Source organism: Macaca mulatta, chromosome 8, assembly GCF_049350105.2.
Source record: "Macaca mulatta isolate MMU2019108-1 chromosome 8, T2T-MMU8v2.0, whole genome shotgun sequence".
NCBI classification, from domain to species: Eukaryota; Metazoa; Chordata; class Mammalia; order Primates; family Cercopithecidae; genus Macaca; species Macaca mulatta.
In genome coordinates, this window is record NC_133413.1 from 154,685,035 (window position 1) to 154,701,386 (window position 16,352).

The 16,352-nt window shown below is 52.4% G+C and overlaps 1 protein-coding gene and 3 long non-coding RNA genes across 16 annotated transcripts in view; 3 read left to right on the forward strand and 1 right to left on the reverse strand.

Moving 5' to 3' along the window:
• HSF1 (heat shock transcription factor 1) overlaps positions 1-16,352 on the forward strand; it is a 27,156-nt gene continuing 10,804 nt past the window's right edge. For 11 of the 13 annotated variants that reach the window (XM_015146275.3, XM_015146277.3, XM_077944678.1 and 8 more), the window contains exon 1: positions 1-276. In XM_015146275.3, the coding sequence (XP_015001761.3) occupies positions 160-276 (117 nt within the window). In that variant the 5' untranslated portion in view covers positions 1-159. Of the gene's footprint in view, positions 363-513; positions 763-16,352 lie in introns of those variants that run through there. The other 2 variants (XM_077944685.1, XM_077944684.1) reach the window with 2 other exon arrangements.
• On the forward strand, positions 1,861-7,096 carry LOC144330920 (uncharacterized). The gene is made up of 2 exons (XR_013397567.1): positions 1,861-3,656; positions 6,230-7,096. It is a non-coding gene; the product is annotated as an uncharacterized LOC144330920 (long non-coding RNA).
• LOC144330925 (uncharacterized) lies at positions 9,141-12,147 on the forward strand. Its single transcript, XR_013397572.1, has 2 exons — positions 9,141-9,836; positions 10,694-12,147. It is a non-coding gene; the product is annotated as an uncharacterized LOC144330925 (long non-coding RNA).
• Positions 11,602-16,352, reverse strand: part of LOC144330919 (uncharacterized) — a 7,593-nt gene continuing 2,842 nt past the window's right edge. Inside the window, exon 2 of the long non-coding RNA XR_013397566.1 lies at positions 11,602-11,751. This is a non-coding gene — a long non-coding RNA (uncharacterized LOC144330919). The remainder of the gene's footprint in view (positions 11,752-16,352) is intronic.

Sequence of the window (16,352 nt, forward strand, 5' to 3'; positions counted from 1 at the left end):
GCGCCCGTTGCAAGATGGCGGCGGCCATGCTGGGCCTTGGGGCTGTGTGTGCGCAGCGGGCGGCGGCTCGGCCCGGACGGCTGGCGCGGCAACGGCGTTAGCCCGGCCCTCGGCCCCTCTTCGCGGCCGCTCCCTCCGCCTATTCCCGCCTTGCCCGAGATGGATCTGCCCGTGGGCCCCGGTGCGGCGGGGCCCAGCAACGTCCCGGCCTTCCTGACCAAGCTGTGGACCCTCGTGAGCGACCCGGACACCGACGCGCTCATCTGCTGGAGCCCGGTGAGGGCAGCGCGCGGGCGCGGGGCCCGTGGGGACCGGGAGGGAGCAGGGCCGCGGTGGACGGCGCGGGAGGGCTGCGGGGAGGGGCCCTGCCACACCTCGGCTTACGCGCGGGGAGCCTGCCCTGCCCCCGCCAGGAAGGGCGGCGGGTCCCGAGCCTGCCCAAACGCAGAGCCTTAAGTTGGGAAAGCGGCTGCGAGACCCACACCCGATTGAACCGCTGCCCCAGCGAAGTTTCCCTGGGATGGGAGAATGGGGCGTCCCTTGCATCGGGCTTCTGCTAACTGTTGGGCGGTTGCGGAAGTGTCCGCGCTTAGGGCAAGCACCCGGCTTCGCCAGCGGACGCTGTGCTCCAGAGGACATCGGCGTCCCCGGGGGACGGCCTACGGGGTGCTGGGTCGGCAACTATTCGGAGAAAGTCAGGACTTGGCACGTGAAGCGGAGGGCGTCGCTGTAGTGGAAAAGGAAAGGCAGTGGAAACAGAAAGTAAGACGTCATGAAGCTTCAGGTTAATCTCAAGCCCGTTTCCGAATCCCAAATCTGGGTTTCCCAGGAGGAGTTTTGTTTTTCATTCCTTGTGGGGCGTCTTTACTCGTGTCTTTATCTTCAGTTGCCTGGCAGCAGGCTTGTTTACACGGTCCGACCCTGCAAGACCGGACAGCTCCGGTTTGCAGAAGTAAATCAGTGATTGTCTGGAGTTGGAGATCAAAATCTGCTGTTCACATCCCGGCTGTGACGTCGTGTCCGGTGAGGGGCAGAGCCACAGCCTGTGGCTGGCAAGTGATGGCCTGAAGAAAGGCCACACTGGCCGAGCGGGGTGACTCTTTGCTGTGAAAGCAGCACTTTGGGAGGTGGCGGCGGGTAGATCACTTGAGGCCAGGAGTTCGAGACCAGCCAAGACAATATGGCAAAACCCCGACTCTACTAAAAATACAAAAAATTAGCCGGGCGTGGTGGTGCTTGCCTGTGGTCCTAGCTACTTGGGAGGCTGAGATAGGAGGATCCCCTGAACCTGGGAGGCAGAGGTTGCACTGAACCGAGATTCCACCACTGCACTCCAGCCTGGCAAAGAATGAGACCCTGTCTTAAGAAAAAAAAGAAAAAAGAAAGGCCACTGATCACTGGGAGCTTTTGGAGGGACCGTGACAGGCGGGATGCCACCAAGCATGTGTGGCCTCCCAGGAGCTAAGACCCCAGAGTTCCTCAGGCTCTGCTGAGGGCCTCCCATTTGCACAGCCTCTTTCTGCTGTTAGGAATGAAGAAAAGTCTGAACTGAAGCTGCTCCAGGCAGGAGGCCAGGCCTTCTGCTTCTCGGGTTTACTGAGGCCCTGCTTTACCTACAGAGTGTTTGGGAATAAAGAGAGGACTGGAAATCTTTGCTCTTTTCAGAAACACTTTGTATTTGTCCTGCTGACACCTCTGTCTGTGTCGGCCTTCCCATCCCCAAGTCCCATTACGGCGCAGTGCGCCTTCCTGCAGGCTGACTTCATTTCACCATCTCTTCATTCTAGACCTTGGCATTTTTGTGCAGAGGAAGTATTCCCATGTTTCTGTTTTCTTTTATCCGTCTTTCGTTTTCTTTCTTTCTTTTTTTTTTTTTTTTTTTTTTTTTGAGACGGCTTCTCGCTCTGTCACCCAGGTTGGAGTGCAGTGGTGCGATCTTGTCTCACTACGACCTCCACCTCCCAGGTTCAAGCAATTCTCCTGCCTCAGCCTCCCGAGTAGCCAGGACTACAGATGCACGCCACCACACCTGGCTGATTGTTGTATTTTTAGTAGAGACGGGGTTTCACCACATCAGCCAGCCTGGTCTGGAACTCCTGACCTCAAGTTATCCACCTGCCTTGGCCTCCCTAAGTGCTGGGATTACAGGTGTGAGCCACTGCACCCAGCCCTTCCTTCTTTTTCTTATTCCCCTTAACCCTCAGAAGTACTCTCTTGCCCCATTGGGGGAGGGGCATCTGAGATTATCTGGGATATTCTAAGCTTAATCCTACTAGCATGATCTGTCCTGTCCCATAATCTGCTTGCTGTTTCTGCTTAAAAGATTATGAGGCATGTGGGTTAGGTCCCAGTGTACTCTTTTTTGAGACCGAGGCATGTTCTGGGCAGGGCTTTTGAGCAAGGGAGGCAGATTTGATGAGGCCTGTGGCCAGCCTCCACTCTCCTCACAGGTGCACCACCTGTGGGCCTGTTCTCCCTGGGGAGGGATGGGGAGCCGTGTGGAATGTCAGTGTTTGGTTCCACCTGGTCAGTATAAAGTGGCAATGGTTGGTGCAGGATGTAGCAGTGGGGGCGAGCATGGCAATGAGATAGAAACACTGACTTCAAACTGGAAGGAAGCCCTTCTCCAGACTGTGCAGGGAGCTGCAGAGCTTTCTGGCGCTGGCTGCGTGGCCTGGAGAAAGGAGGTGATCGTCCCATCCTGTGGCTTTGAGAGCACTCACACAAGCCCTGAGGACTCCATGTCGGCAGAGTCCCAACAGGGGACCCTCCCACAAATCTACTGCCCAGGCCCAGCTGGCTCTCGGAGGCCTTGAGAAGGCCCTGGTGCTCTTGCTCTCTGCTGCCTTCTCTGGGACAGTCTCCTGGCTCAAAGTCTTACCACCATTCTGCCAAGAAAAACCCTCCCTGTTTGACACAAGAAGATGAGGCAGAATCACAGGCATGGTGACTAATTCTCCAGGCTGAATAACTTGGGGGAGACTGAGGCCCAGAAACTGGCCAGTGACTTTACTGAGCCTGGCCAGGAATGGGACCAGCTCTGGACAACCATTGCACTTCCCCTCCCTGGCCTGAGATCGGGACTCCCACTGCAGCCACTGGAGGCAGAATGCCGGGTCACTGTCCAGGAGAGCCCATTTGGTGGGGACTATGGCCCCATCCCTGTGGTGTTCGATTTCCCACCCCCCAGACCCTCATTCCCATGAGCACCCCACCCACACAGGCAGAGGCCTTGAGGGGACCCAGCAAGTCGTGGAGGACAGCACAGCCCCATCTGCCTTGGAGAGGAAACGTGTCAGCCACAAGGTTATGATCCCGGGAGATCCACATAGGAGCATGGGCATGGACGTGGGTGGTCCTCCCTCAGCCAGCTTTTTAACAGCTTATCCCAAAGGTGTGCCTGGATCCAGTACCACTGAGACCCAAAGACGGGGTTGGGGGACTGAATACCTGGACTGACAGGCAGCTCCATAGAACTGAGACCCGTGAGACCAGGGACCCGCAGCCTCCCTGCCCCGTGCCCTGGTGCCAGCCCTCAGCCCAGCTTCCTCCTCTGCATGCAGCAGCTCCTCTGTCCACCAGCGGAGGCTCTTCTAGGGCCTTGCTGGGTGCAGCTGACTCAGGAGGGCAGCAGCCTCTTCGGAGAATTTGACAGCGTGGAGACCCAAACAGAAGCAGAAAGTGAAGCCTCAGAACTGGGTTCACCATCATCTCAGTTTTTTACAAGCTATGATTTTGTCCCACCTTTATTAACAAAATAAGGAAGTATGAAAAGTAATCTTGACATCCGAGATGGTGAGATTACGGATTTTTTTTTTTTTTTTTTTTGAGATGGAGTTGCCCAGGCTGGAGTACAATGACACGATCTCGGCTCACTTTAACCTCTGTCTCCGGGGTTCAAGTGATTCTCCTGCTTCAGCCTCCTGAGTATGGGATTACAGGCACCCACCACGACACCCGACTAATTTTTTTTGTATTTTTAGTAGAGACAGGGTTTCACCATGTTTGTCAGGCTGGGCTAGTACTCCTGACCTTGTGATCCGCCTGCCTCAGTCTCTCAAAGTGCTGGGATTACAGATGTGAGCCACTGTACCCAGCCCAGATAATTTTTATAGTTATATTTTTCTAAAATACTTTTTTAAAAAAATGAACATATACTTCATTTTTTTGTTGTTGTTGAGTTTTTGTTTTGTTTTGTTTTTTTGAGACAGAGTCTCACTCTGTCACCGAGGCCACACCCGGCTAATTTTTGTATTTTTTAGTAGAGATAGGGTTTCACCATATTGGACAGGCTGGTCTCGAACTCCTGACCTAGTGATCCACCCACCTCAGCCTCCCAAAGTGCTGGGATTACAGGCGTGAGCCACCACGCCCGGCTAAAAAAGTGAACATATATTTCATAAGCGAGAGCAGAAAATGTTTTCAAACCTGATCATGTTCTAAAAAGAGACCAGCCCAGCCCTACGTCCCCCTGCCCTGCAGGGCTAACTGTGGCTGCCCTGGGCAGCTGTGGACTCCAGGCTGAGGCCTGAGAACAAGGCACAGCCACACGACCTGTGCTAGACAAATGCTAGAATGATGGTCATGCAGGTTAGAATGAACCCAGGTAGATAGAGGCCTCAGGATCAGGGTGAGACCAGAGGGGGCACCTGAGGGGCACCTGGGTGCAAAATTTAAGGAAGCACTTTTTTTTTTTTTTTCTCCTTAAGCCACGATCTTGCTCTGTTGCCCAGGCTGGAGTGCAGGGCTATGATTGCAGCTCACTGCAGCCTCTACCTCCCAGGCTCAAGTAATCCAGTCACCTCAGCTGAGTCACTGGGGCTACAGGCTCGCTTTTTTTTTTTTTTTTTTTTTTTAAGGTTTTAGTAGAGACAGGGTCTCACAGGGTCTCGCCGTATTGCCCGAGCTAGTCTGGAACTTATGGACTCAAGCCGTCCTCCCACCTCAGCCTCCCAAAGTGCTGGGATTACGGGCCTGAGCCACTGCGCCTGGCCCTGAGGCATTCGTTTAAGACCCACGCTGCATTTGGATGGCACTGAGAGTCGGGGCCTCCTTAGACGTGGGCTCCTGCATGCTTCACTGTCTTCACCTGGCCCCAGCCTCATGGGTGTAGCTCCCTTCTCTTTGGCAGCAGGAAGGACTCTAGAAGGATGTGCTGAGACCCTGGGGCTCCCTGAGACTGAGTGAGCCGGAGGTCACCAAGGCCCTCGGCCTATCCCGGGGGAGAGGTCCATTGAAAGCCAGTGGTCAGATGGCCGCTGTGGAGGGTCTCTGGGTGGACAGTTGGGAGCAGAGTGGTCCCTGCAGTGAGGCAGGGGGCAGGGCATGAGTGGTCCCTGCAGTGAGGCCAGGGGCAGGGTGTCTACTCATAAGCACATGAGGAGTTACAGAAGCAGAGCCAACCTGGCCACACCCAGTAACTCAGACCCTGGCCACAGATGGTGTCTGGAGCTCCCACGGCAGGCAGGGCCACCCCTGCTTCTGTGGTTCTGAGAGCCGCCAAGACCTAGCAGGCCCACTGGCCCCACCCTGGATGATCTGGCATTTGGCCCAAGATGCTGGAGGACCCACAGCAGCAGCTGTGAGGAGTGCTGCAGGATCTGGAGGGCCTGATGTGTGCCCGGATCAGAGCACCTCCCGGTGTGGCCATAAGAAGGCACACAGGGCCGGGCGCGGTGGCTCAAGCCTGTAATCCCAGCACTTTGGGAGGCCGAGATGGGCGGATCACAAGGTCAGGAGATCAAGACCATCCTCGCTAACACGGTGAAACCCCGTCTCTACTAAAAAATGCAAAAAAACTAGCCGGGCGGGTTGGCGGGCGCCTGTAGTCCCAGCTACTCGGGAGGCTGAGGTAGGAGAATGGCGTAAACCTGGGAGGCGGAGCTTGCAGTGAGCTGAGATCCGGCCACTGCACCCCAGCCTGGGCGACAGAGCAAGACTCCGTCTCAAAAAAAAAAAAGAAGGCACACAGCTGGAGCCAGGCACGGTGGCTCACGCCTGTAATCCCAGCACTTTGGGAGGCTGAGGTGGGCAGATCACGAGGTCAAGAGATTGAGACCATCCTGGCTAACACGGTGAAACCCCGTCTCTACTAAAAAATACAAAAAATTAGCCGGGCGTGGTGGCGGGCGCCTATAGTCCCAGCTACTCAGGAGGCTGAGGCAGAAGAATGGCGCGAACCCGGGAGGCAGAGCTTGCAATGAACTGAGATCGCGCCACTGCACTCCAGCCTGGGCAACAGAGCAAGACTCTGTCTCTTAAAAAAAAAAAAAAAAGGCACACATCTGTCCTCATAAAGCTTCTGTGCATAGCACGAGGTTAAGCCTCCTTGCTCTTTGTCATGTTCCATCTGTAGCCATTCAGGTAGATGGCATAATTTCCACTTTATAGATAAGAAAACTGAGGCTCTGGATGTGAAGAAGCTTCACTAAGTAAGCGCTGAAATGTGGTGAAACCAACTCCAGAGTCCGTGCTCCCTCCCAGAGGGGTCCGGCTCTCACTTACCGCCCACCAGGGCACCGTGCCTTCCCAAGTTGTGCAGCAAGAGCCCACCGGTCCCATGCCCTTGGGGCTGGGCGGTGGCCCCCACCGGCCTTCTGAGTTAGACCCTGGGGAGTGAGTGGTATTTCTGGTTCATAGTCAGAATTGTAGTTTGGATTTTCCCACAAGTGTTCTCCTTCCCCTTCCATAGAGATAGATACACACACACAGGCAGAGATCTATAAACGCTATAAAAGGCAGGCTCTGGCCGGGCGCGGTGACTCATACCTGTAATCCTAGCACTTTGGGAGGCCGAGGAGGGGCAGATCACATGAGGCCAGCAGTTCAAGACCAACCTGGCCAATATGGTGAAACCTCATTTCTACTAAAAATACAAAAATTAGCTGGGTGTGGTGGCACGGCCAGTAACCCCAGCTGCTTGGGAGGCCGAAGCACAGGTGGCCCAGCCAGTAACCCCAGCTGCTTGGGAGGCTGAAGCACAAGAATCACTTCAGCCCCAGAGGTGGAGGCTGCAGTGAGCCGAGATCGAGCCCCTGCACTCCAGCCTGGGTGACAGAGCAAGACCCTGTCTCAAAAAATAAATAAAAACTAAAAAGGCTCTGTGCTGTAGCCTCCCGTGTTTCCTCTACCCGGATGGTGTTGGGGGTGGGGGGTGCAGTGAGGAGGGGCCCAGGGCACAGAAGGGCTGGGCTGCAGCAGCCTCCTGCGGGGAGGGCAGATGCCTCCAGTGCCCCGCGCCCACCTCACTCCACAGGCCAGTGTGTGCTCAGTCCTTTATCGAGGGACCAGGGATGGACAGCCTGGCCCTGGAAGTCTCAGTTTTGGAGGAGTCAGCCTGTGTGCAGGGACAGCTGGAGAGAGGTCGTGGGGCTCACAGTGCCTTCCCGGAGGAAGCAAGCAGCTCCCATCGGGTATATCGAGGGCTGTGGGCTCCGGGGTCTCCTCCAGGTCTGGCAGGTGGAGGGGAGGCTGTCCAAGGAAAGGAGGTGGTCCCAGATGTCTCAAGGCATCTGGCAGCACTGGCTGCTGCTGCCTCAGCCTCCTCCCTGTGACCCTGTGGGCCATGGTGAGCAGCGGTGACCACCACACAGGTGCAGGGCAGCCGGTGATGAGAGATGTGATGAGAGGTGAGGGCGATTGTGTTGCTCTTGGTCCTTGTGTGGTGAGAACATGCTGGAAGCTCCTCCGGAGCAGAAACAAGAAAAGCGTTAACGAGAAAGGTGCGGGCGGCTCAGATGCGGACAGAACCACACCGGGGAGCGGGGCCACAAAGTAAGCCACTTTCTCTGCACCTGCTCGCGCTTCCTACCTGCCTCACTGCTTCCATGCCCTGACTCCAGTGGTCCCCGCTCCCCACACGTGGGCTGCAGCTACTCACACGTGCGTTCCCGCTACTTCTAAAGCCCACACTCCCATGACCCAGAGAGGGAGAAGCCAGCCAGCCGAGTCCAGGAGCCCAGAACACCCATCAGCAGATATAGCTTAGACTTGGCAGGAGGCTGGAACAAGAGGCTTGTGACCTGGGCTGCGCGGCCATCTTGTAGAATACGGCACTGTTCACGTTTTGGGCCAGGGAGCCCTTTGAGAAGATACTCAGAGACACAGACACTTCCTATGTAAGGTGTCCCTACAGGCAGGATCTCACACACGTTTCAGGTCCTTCACAGTGCTACGGAAAATGAGGCCACAGGCTCCGAGTTTACTGCAAGCTTCAGGGTTTGCTGACGCCTACACTTCTCAGCGTGTGGCATCTCACAGTAGCCAGGGGCCTCCCATTTCCTGTGGCAGGTTTTCGTGACACCCAGTTATGACCTGGCAGGTGGAGGGGAGGCTGTCCAAGGAAAGGAGGTGCCTGTGGTCAGCAGAGGAGGAACCTTGTTCCACTGAGGCAGGAAGATGAGACACTGGGTTCTCTGATGGGTTCACCAGCAGACCCTGTGAAATTCATAATGGCCCCTAAGGTAGGGGTTGCCTGACATGTTCAACTTGGATTTAACCCTTAAGGCATAAGAAACCACTAAACAACATTCAGACATTAGAAAACTAGGGCCAGGGGCGGTGGCTGACTCCTGTCATCCCAGCACTTTGGGAGGCCAAAGCGGGCGGATCACTTAGAGTCAGGAGTTTGAGACTCGTCTGGCCAACGTGGTGAACCCCATCTCTACTAAAAATACAAAAAAAGGTTGGGTGTGGTGACACACGCCTGTAATCCCAGCTACGCGGGAGGCTGAGGCAGGAGATACTTGAACCCTGGATATGGAGGTTGCAGTGAGCTGAGATTGCGCCACTGCACTCCATCCTGGGCCACAGAGTGAGAATCTGTCTCAAAAAAAAAAGAAAAGGAAAAAGAAAACTGGTGAAGACTGAGGTAAACCACAAGATTGTCCAGGCTTTCTGCGTGGAGGCAATTTGCAGACTCACAAGCAGAGAACCCAACAAAACCCAAACTTTGGGGAAGCTGAGGCAGCCAGAATTTGTGGGGTATGGTACCAGAAAGGAAGGAGTTGTGCCCAAAAGAAAGAGCTCCGGCAGTCTGCGCGTGAGCTTGCTTGCATCTTGGGCTGGATCCGATTTGCTGGTGCAAAGTGAAACCTCGTGAAGCTGGACCAAGAGCAACTTGAAGGGGAAGAGTAAGTGTAAGGGGACAGGACTCACACGGGGCCATGGTTATTTCAGTTCCCACCAGCTGGAGTGTAGAAGCCACTTTAAATACACAGAGCATTCCTGAGACCTTAGAGGAACCACAGCTTGAAGTGGCACAGAATAAGCTGGAAAGGAAAGGCCACTCCAAATGCCACGGAAACAAGTGCAGTGGAGACACCACTGCCTGCTAGCACGGGGTACGCACAGCACTCTTGAAGACAGAAGCCAGGCGAAGTGGCTCACACCTGTAATCCCGGCACTTTGGGAGGCCGAAATGGGGATCATCTGAGGTCAGGAGTTCAAGACCAGCCTGGCCAACATGGCGAAACCCCGTCTCTACTACAGTAAATTAGCCATATGTGGTGATGGGCGCCTGTAGTCCCAGCTACTTGGGAGGCTGAGGCAAGAGAATCACACGAGCCTGGGAGGCGGAGGCTACAGTGAGCCGAGATCACATCACTGCACTCCAGCCTGGGCAACAGAGCAAGACTCTGTCTCAAAAAAAAAAAAAAATTTCACATCCAGAATCTAATCAATAACTGGCAGACAAGCCAAGGCAGGAAAATGGACTTGTCACTGGAGGGGGATAGTCCAGTAGTAGGACTGGTTTTGATAGGATTAGCCAACAAAGAGTAAACAATTATAAAAACATTCTGTGTGCTCAAGGAAATAACGCAAAAACATGACTGAGGGCGGGGCGGTGGCTCACGCCTGTAATACCAGCACTTTGGGAGGCCGAGGCAGGTGGATCACAAGGTCAGGAGTTCGAGACCATCCTGCCTTACCCGGTGAAACCCCGTCTCTACTAAAAATACAAAAAATTAGCCAGGCATGGTGGCGGGCGCCTGTAGTCCCAGCTACTGGGGAGGCTGAGGCAAGAGAATGGCGTGAACCCAGGAGGCGGAGCTTGCAGTGAGCCGAGATCGTGCCACTGTACTCCAGCCTGGGCGACAGAATAAGACTCCGTCTCAAAAAAAAAATGACTGAGAAATGGAAGATACAGAAAAGAAGCAAGTTGGACGAAACGTCACTGGAACTAATCTCCCACGTAGAAGAATTCCACGTTGTTTACTGAGAGAGTTCCCCTTGGAGGAGGTGACGCTTACCTCCTCACTCCAGAAGCCTGGGCGGCACCTGGTGACCCCTTCCAGAGAGCAGAGCACAGAAGCCGGAGGAGCAGCTTTCCAGTGGGGACCTCCAGCAGCACAGCCTCACCAGGGGTCACGGTCACCATCAGCAGTGACATCGTATCCCTGTTGTATACTCTTTATTTTATTTATTTATTTTTTTGAGACGGAGTCTCGCTCTGTTGCCAGGCTGGAGTGCGGCGGCGCGGTCTCAGCTCACTGCAACCTCTGCCTTCCGCGTCCAAGCAATTCTCCCACCTCAGCCTCCCGAGTAGCTGGGACTACAGGCGCCCGCCACCACGTCCAGCAAATTTTTTTGTATTTTTGGTAGAGACGGGGTTTCACCGTGTTAGCCAGGATGGTCTCGATCTCCTGACCCGGTGATCCGCCCGCCTCAGCCTCCCAAAGTGCTGGGATTACAGGCGTGAGCCACCGCGCCCGGCCTGTTGTATACTTGATAGGATGATGAGAACAGCACTCTGCCTCTTTGATCTTCCTCCCAAAAATATACGTAACCCCAGCTAATCATGAAAAAACATCAAACAAATCCAAACTGAGAGACATTCCGCAAACTATTTGACGAGTCCTCAAAATTGTCAAGGTTCTCAAAAACTAGGCAAGTCTGGAAGTTGTCAGAGCCGGTGGAACTGAAGGAGATGTGACAACTGGATGGATCTTGGATGACGTCCTGGAGCAGAGGAAGGATTGGGTGAAAACCTAAGGAATCTAAATAGAATATGGGCCCTAGTTAACAACGTGTCTAATGTTCTTGAGACAAATGCACCACACAAAGGCCCGATGTTAACGATGGGGGACACTGGTGTAGGGCACGTATTCTAAAGTAAAAAGGTGGTTCTTCAGATTCACCGCAGTGGTTTGACAAAACATTAGAAACTTCCGAAGAAAAGATTCCCGAATTAAAAGCAATGGAAACTATCCACAGTGACGTACAGAGAGAAAAAGGACTGCAAAAACTTAGCCGAGCTTCAAGGAGATAATATCATGTGGTCTAACGTATTTGAGGTTCCAGAAAATAGTGGGGAAGAGAATACAGAAATATGACCAAAAGGCCGGGCACGGTGGCTCCTGCCCGAGATCCCAGCACTTTGGGAGGCTGAGGTGGGCAGATCGCTTGAGCCCAGGAGTTCAAGACCAGCCTGGGCAATATAGCGAGACCCCCGTCTCTATAAATAATACAAAATTAGCCGGGCATGGTAGTGCCTACCTGTGGTCCCAACTACTCAGGAGGCTGAGGCGGGAGGATCACCTGAACTCAGGAGGTGGAGGCTGCAGTGAGCCATGATCACACCACTGCACTGCAGCCAGGGCAACAGTCTCCTGCACTGCAGCCTGGGCAACAGAGACCCTGTCTCAAAAAAAAAAAGAAATATTAGGCTGGGCACGGTGGCTCACGCCTGTAATCCCAGCACTTTGGGAGGCCGAGACGGGCGGGTCACGAGGTCAGGAGACCGAGACCATCCTGGCTAACGTGGTGAAACCCCGACTCTACTAAAAATACAAAAAATTAGCCGGGCGTGGTGGCGGGTGCCTGTAGTCCCAGCTACTTGGGAGGCTGAGGCAGGAGAATGGTGTGAACCTGGGAGGCAGAGCTTGCAGTGAGCTGAGATCGCGCCACTGCACTCCAGCCTGGGCCACAGAACGAGACTCCTCTCTAAATAAATAAATAAATAAAGCATCCGGAAGAGCCGTACGCAGTGGTGGCACCTGTGGTGCCAGCTAGTCAGAGGCTAAGGTGGAAGGATTGGTCCCAGATAGGGCAACACAGTAGGACCCCATCAATACAAATAATAATAATAATTTTTAAAAAGCAACTAGGAAGGGAAAGGAAATTGCATGCAGAAGAACAAAAGAAAAAGATAAGAATGACTGCCAATTTCTCATCAGAAACCATGTGAGGCATATGACCAGAATAAAAGGCTTAAGATGCAAGTCTGGTTCAGCGTTCTAACTCAGCATGATTCACCATGTCAACAGAAAAGAAGAAGAACCATGTGGTCTTCTCAACAGAAGCAAGAAAAGCATTTGACAAAACTTAACATCTGTTTCATGATAAAAACTCAGCACACGAGGAATAGAAGGGGAATTCCTCATTCTAATGACCGTCTAAAAACTCGACAGCTGACTTTATCCTTACTTGGGAAAAACGGAATGCTCTCCTCCAAGACTGAAAGAAGGCGGGGATGTGTGCCTCTGCCACGTCTGTTTAACAATCCATTCAACGTCGTCATCAGCGCAGCATGTCTAGTAAATAAAAGACGTAGACATTAGAAAGGAAGAAAGAAAAGTGATTCTGTTCATAGACAGCATGACCGTTGACTTAGAAAATCCCAAATAGTCTACAAGAAAGTTAGTAGAGCTAATAAATGCGTTTAGTGAGGCCACAAGACACAAGGTCATTATACAAAGATAAATTGTATTTCCGCACACTAGCAACAAACTATTGAAAATTGAAAATATTCGGCTGGGCGTCGTAGCTCACACCTGTAATCCCAGCATTTTCAGAGGCCGAGGCAGGTGAATCACCTGAGGTCGGGGATTTCAGACCAGCCCGGCCAACACAGCGAAACCCCATCTCTACTAAAATACAAAAATTAGCCAGGCGTGGTGGTGCGCACCTATAGTCCCAGCTACTGAGGAGGCTGAGATAGGAGAATTGCCTGAACCTAGGAGTCGGAAGTTGCAGTGAGCCGAGATCACGCCACTGCCTTCCAGCCTGGGTGACCAAGTAAGACCTGTCTCAAAGAAAAAAAAAAAAATTATTATCCATTTCCAAGACTCGTGAATTGATTCCAGCTCAAGGTTTCTGAGGCCGACGTCATCTCTAGGCTCAACTGAGGATGAAATATGCTTCCAACTTCCCTCAATGCTTGTTGACAGGCCACAGTTTCTCCCTGGCTATTGGCAAGAGACTTTAATTCCTTATCAAGTGAGCCTCTCCACAGAGGTGTTTGTAACATGGCAGCTTGCCTCTCCAAAAGCAAATGACCCAAGAGAGCCAGAGCCCAGTTTGTTCTCAAATGGCATCACCTCTGCGTTTGGTCACACAGGACACAGGACAACCGTGGTACATGGTGGGAGGAGATAGCTCAAGGGTGTGGACACCAGAAGTGGGATCAACAGGGGGCCATCGGCAGGCTAGTTAATAGGGATAAATTAGCCGGGTACAGTGGCTCATTCCTGTAATCCCAGCACTTTGGAAGGCCGAGGCAGGCAGATCACAAGGTCAGGAGTTCGAGACCAGCCTGGCCAAAGTGGTGAAACCTCATCTTTACTAAAAATACAAAAAGTATCTGGGCATGGTGGCAGGCATCTGTAGTCCCAGCTACTCAGGAGCCTGAGGCAGAAGAATCGCTTGAACCTGGGAGGTGGAGGTTGCAGTGAGCCGAGATCGCACCACTGCACTCCAGCCCACGCAACAGAGTAAGATTCTGTCTCAAAAGAAAAAAAGGGGGCCGGGCGCGGTGGCTCAAGCCTGTAATCCCAGCACTTTGGGAGGCCAAGACGGGCGGATCACGAGGTCAGGAGATCGAGACCATCCTGGTTAACACGGTGAAACCCCGTCTCTACTAAAAAATACAAAAAATTAGCCGGGCGCGGTGGTGGGCGCCTGTAGTCCCAGCTACTCGGGAGGCTGAGGCAGGAGAATGGCGTGAACCCGGGAGGCGGAGCTTGCAGTGAGCTGAGATCCGGCCACTGCACTCCAGCCCGGGCGACAGAGCGAGACTCTGTCTCAAAAAAAAAAAGAAAAAAGAAAAAAAGGCTGGGTGGGGGATAAATTGAAGACCTAAATAAATGGAGAGAAATACCATGGTCATGGGACAGAAGACTTAGTATTATTAAAAGGAGAACAAAATTAGAAGATTCACACTATCTGATTTCAAGACACTATAAAGCTCCAGTAATCAAGACTGAACAATATTAGCATAAATATAAACATGTAAACAAATGGAGCAGACTATAGATTTCAGAAATAGACTCACCCATCTAAGGCCGACTGATCTTGACAAAGGTGCCACTAGTTCAATGGAGAAATAATCGTCTGTTCAGCAAATAGTGCTGGGATAACTGGACGTCCATAAACAAAAAGGTGAGCCTTGTCTTTTACCTCACACCATATACGAAACTAACTCAGAATGGATTGGAGACTAAAATATGAGCTAAGACAACAAAACTTCTAGAGAAAAAAAAACCCTTTGATCTTGAGTTAGGAGACAAAATCACCAAATAGGAAAAAATTGATAAAGTCGACTTCATCAAAGTTAAAAACATCCACTCTTTGAAATACAGTTAGGGAATTAAGAAGCAAATCACACACTATATTTGCAAAGCATATATCTGGTACCAAGAATATATTTTTTAAAGAATTTTTGGCCAGGCACAGTGACTCACGCCTGTAATCCCAACACTTGCGGAGGCTGAAGCAGGTGAATCACTTGAGGTCAGGAGTTTGAGACCAGCTTGGCCAACATGGTGAAACCTTGTCTCTACTAAAAATACAAAAATTAGCTGGGTGTGGTGGCAGGTGCCTGTAGTCCCAGCTACTTGGGAGGCTGAGGCGGGAGAATCGGTTGAACCCGGGAGGCGGAGGTTGCAGTGAGCCGAGGTCGTGCCATTGCACTCTAGCCTGGGCGATGGAGCGAGATTCCATCTCAAATAATAATAAATAAATAAACGACAAGTGGCTGAGCATGGTAGCTGACACCTGTAATCCCAACACTTTGGGAGGCCAGCGTGGGTAGATCGCTTCCACTCAGGAGTTTGAGACCAGCCTGGGCAACATAGGGAGACCCACCTCTACAAAAAAAGTGAGCCTGGTGTGGTGGTGTGCTCCTGTGGTGCCAGCTACTCGGGAGGCTGCGGGGGGAGGATCTCTTGGTCCCAGGAGGTAGAGATTGCAGTGAGTCAAGATCGCGCCACTGCACTCCAGCCTGGGTGACAAAGCAAGACTCTGTCTCAAAAAAAAAAAAAAAAAAAAAAGTATATTGAAAAAGGCAAAAGATTTGAACAGATACATCAAAAAAAGACAAATAGCAAATAAGCATTTGAACAGATGCTCAGCATCATTACTTGTAAGAGAAATGCACACGAAAACCTCAGTGACAGCTACTAGAACAGCCAACAGGCCGGGCACAGTGGCTCACACCTGTAATCCCAGCACTTTGGGAGGCTGAGACAGGCGGATCACGAGGTCAAGAGATGGAGACCATCCTGGCTAACACGGTGAAACCTCGTCTCTACTAACAATTAAAAAAAAATTAGCCGGGCGTGGTGACGGGCGCCTGTAGTCCCAGCTACTCCGGAAGCTGAGGCAGGAGAATGGCGTGAACCCGGGAGGCGGAAGTTGCAGTGAGCCGAGATTGTGCCACTGCACTCCAGCCTGGGGGACAGAGCAAGAGACTCCATCTCAAAAAAAAAGAAAAAAAAGCCAACACCACCAGGTGCTGAGGAGGGCACGGAGCCACTGGAACTCACCCGTGCTGCTGAGAACACAAATGCTATATCCTCTTTGAAAAGCAGCTTGGGAGTTGCATGTGAAATTCAGCATTTACCACCCGGCCAGCAGCTCTGCTTTGGTTATTGTACTGTTCAGCTCTAGAATTTCCATTGGGGGTTCTTGATGATTTCGTCTCTTTTATCGTTTTTTTGGTATAGACGGGGGTCTCGCTCTTTGGATTATTGTTTGCAGGGGTGTTCTGTGGGGTTTTGAGCAGTGGTCGTTTCTGAGGTCAGTCAGGGTGGTTCTGGCCGCAGCGGGGCTCTTCGTAGCTTTCCCTTCGCAGGAGAACAAGCCCGTGGTTTTACTTGTTTCTCTTACTTTAGAGGAGCTGTCGTTTCTGAGAGCACTCTTGGGCTGAACTTTCAAATAAAATGAGTTTCCTCGGGGAGCTTCAGAGCTCTTTCCTTATGGACAGCCTCTCTCCCCACCCAGGCTCATTCTCTACCACCGCTCTGGGCACCGGGCAGGACAGCAACCTCTGATCTTCTTGGCCTGGCTTTCCCAGCATGGGTGCTCTACCCTGCAGTTTTAACCCAGAAAGCCTGAATTGTATTTAAAACGTG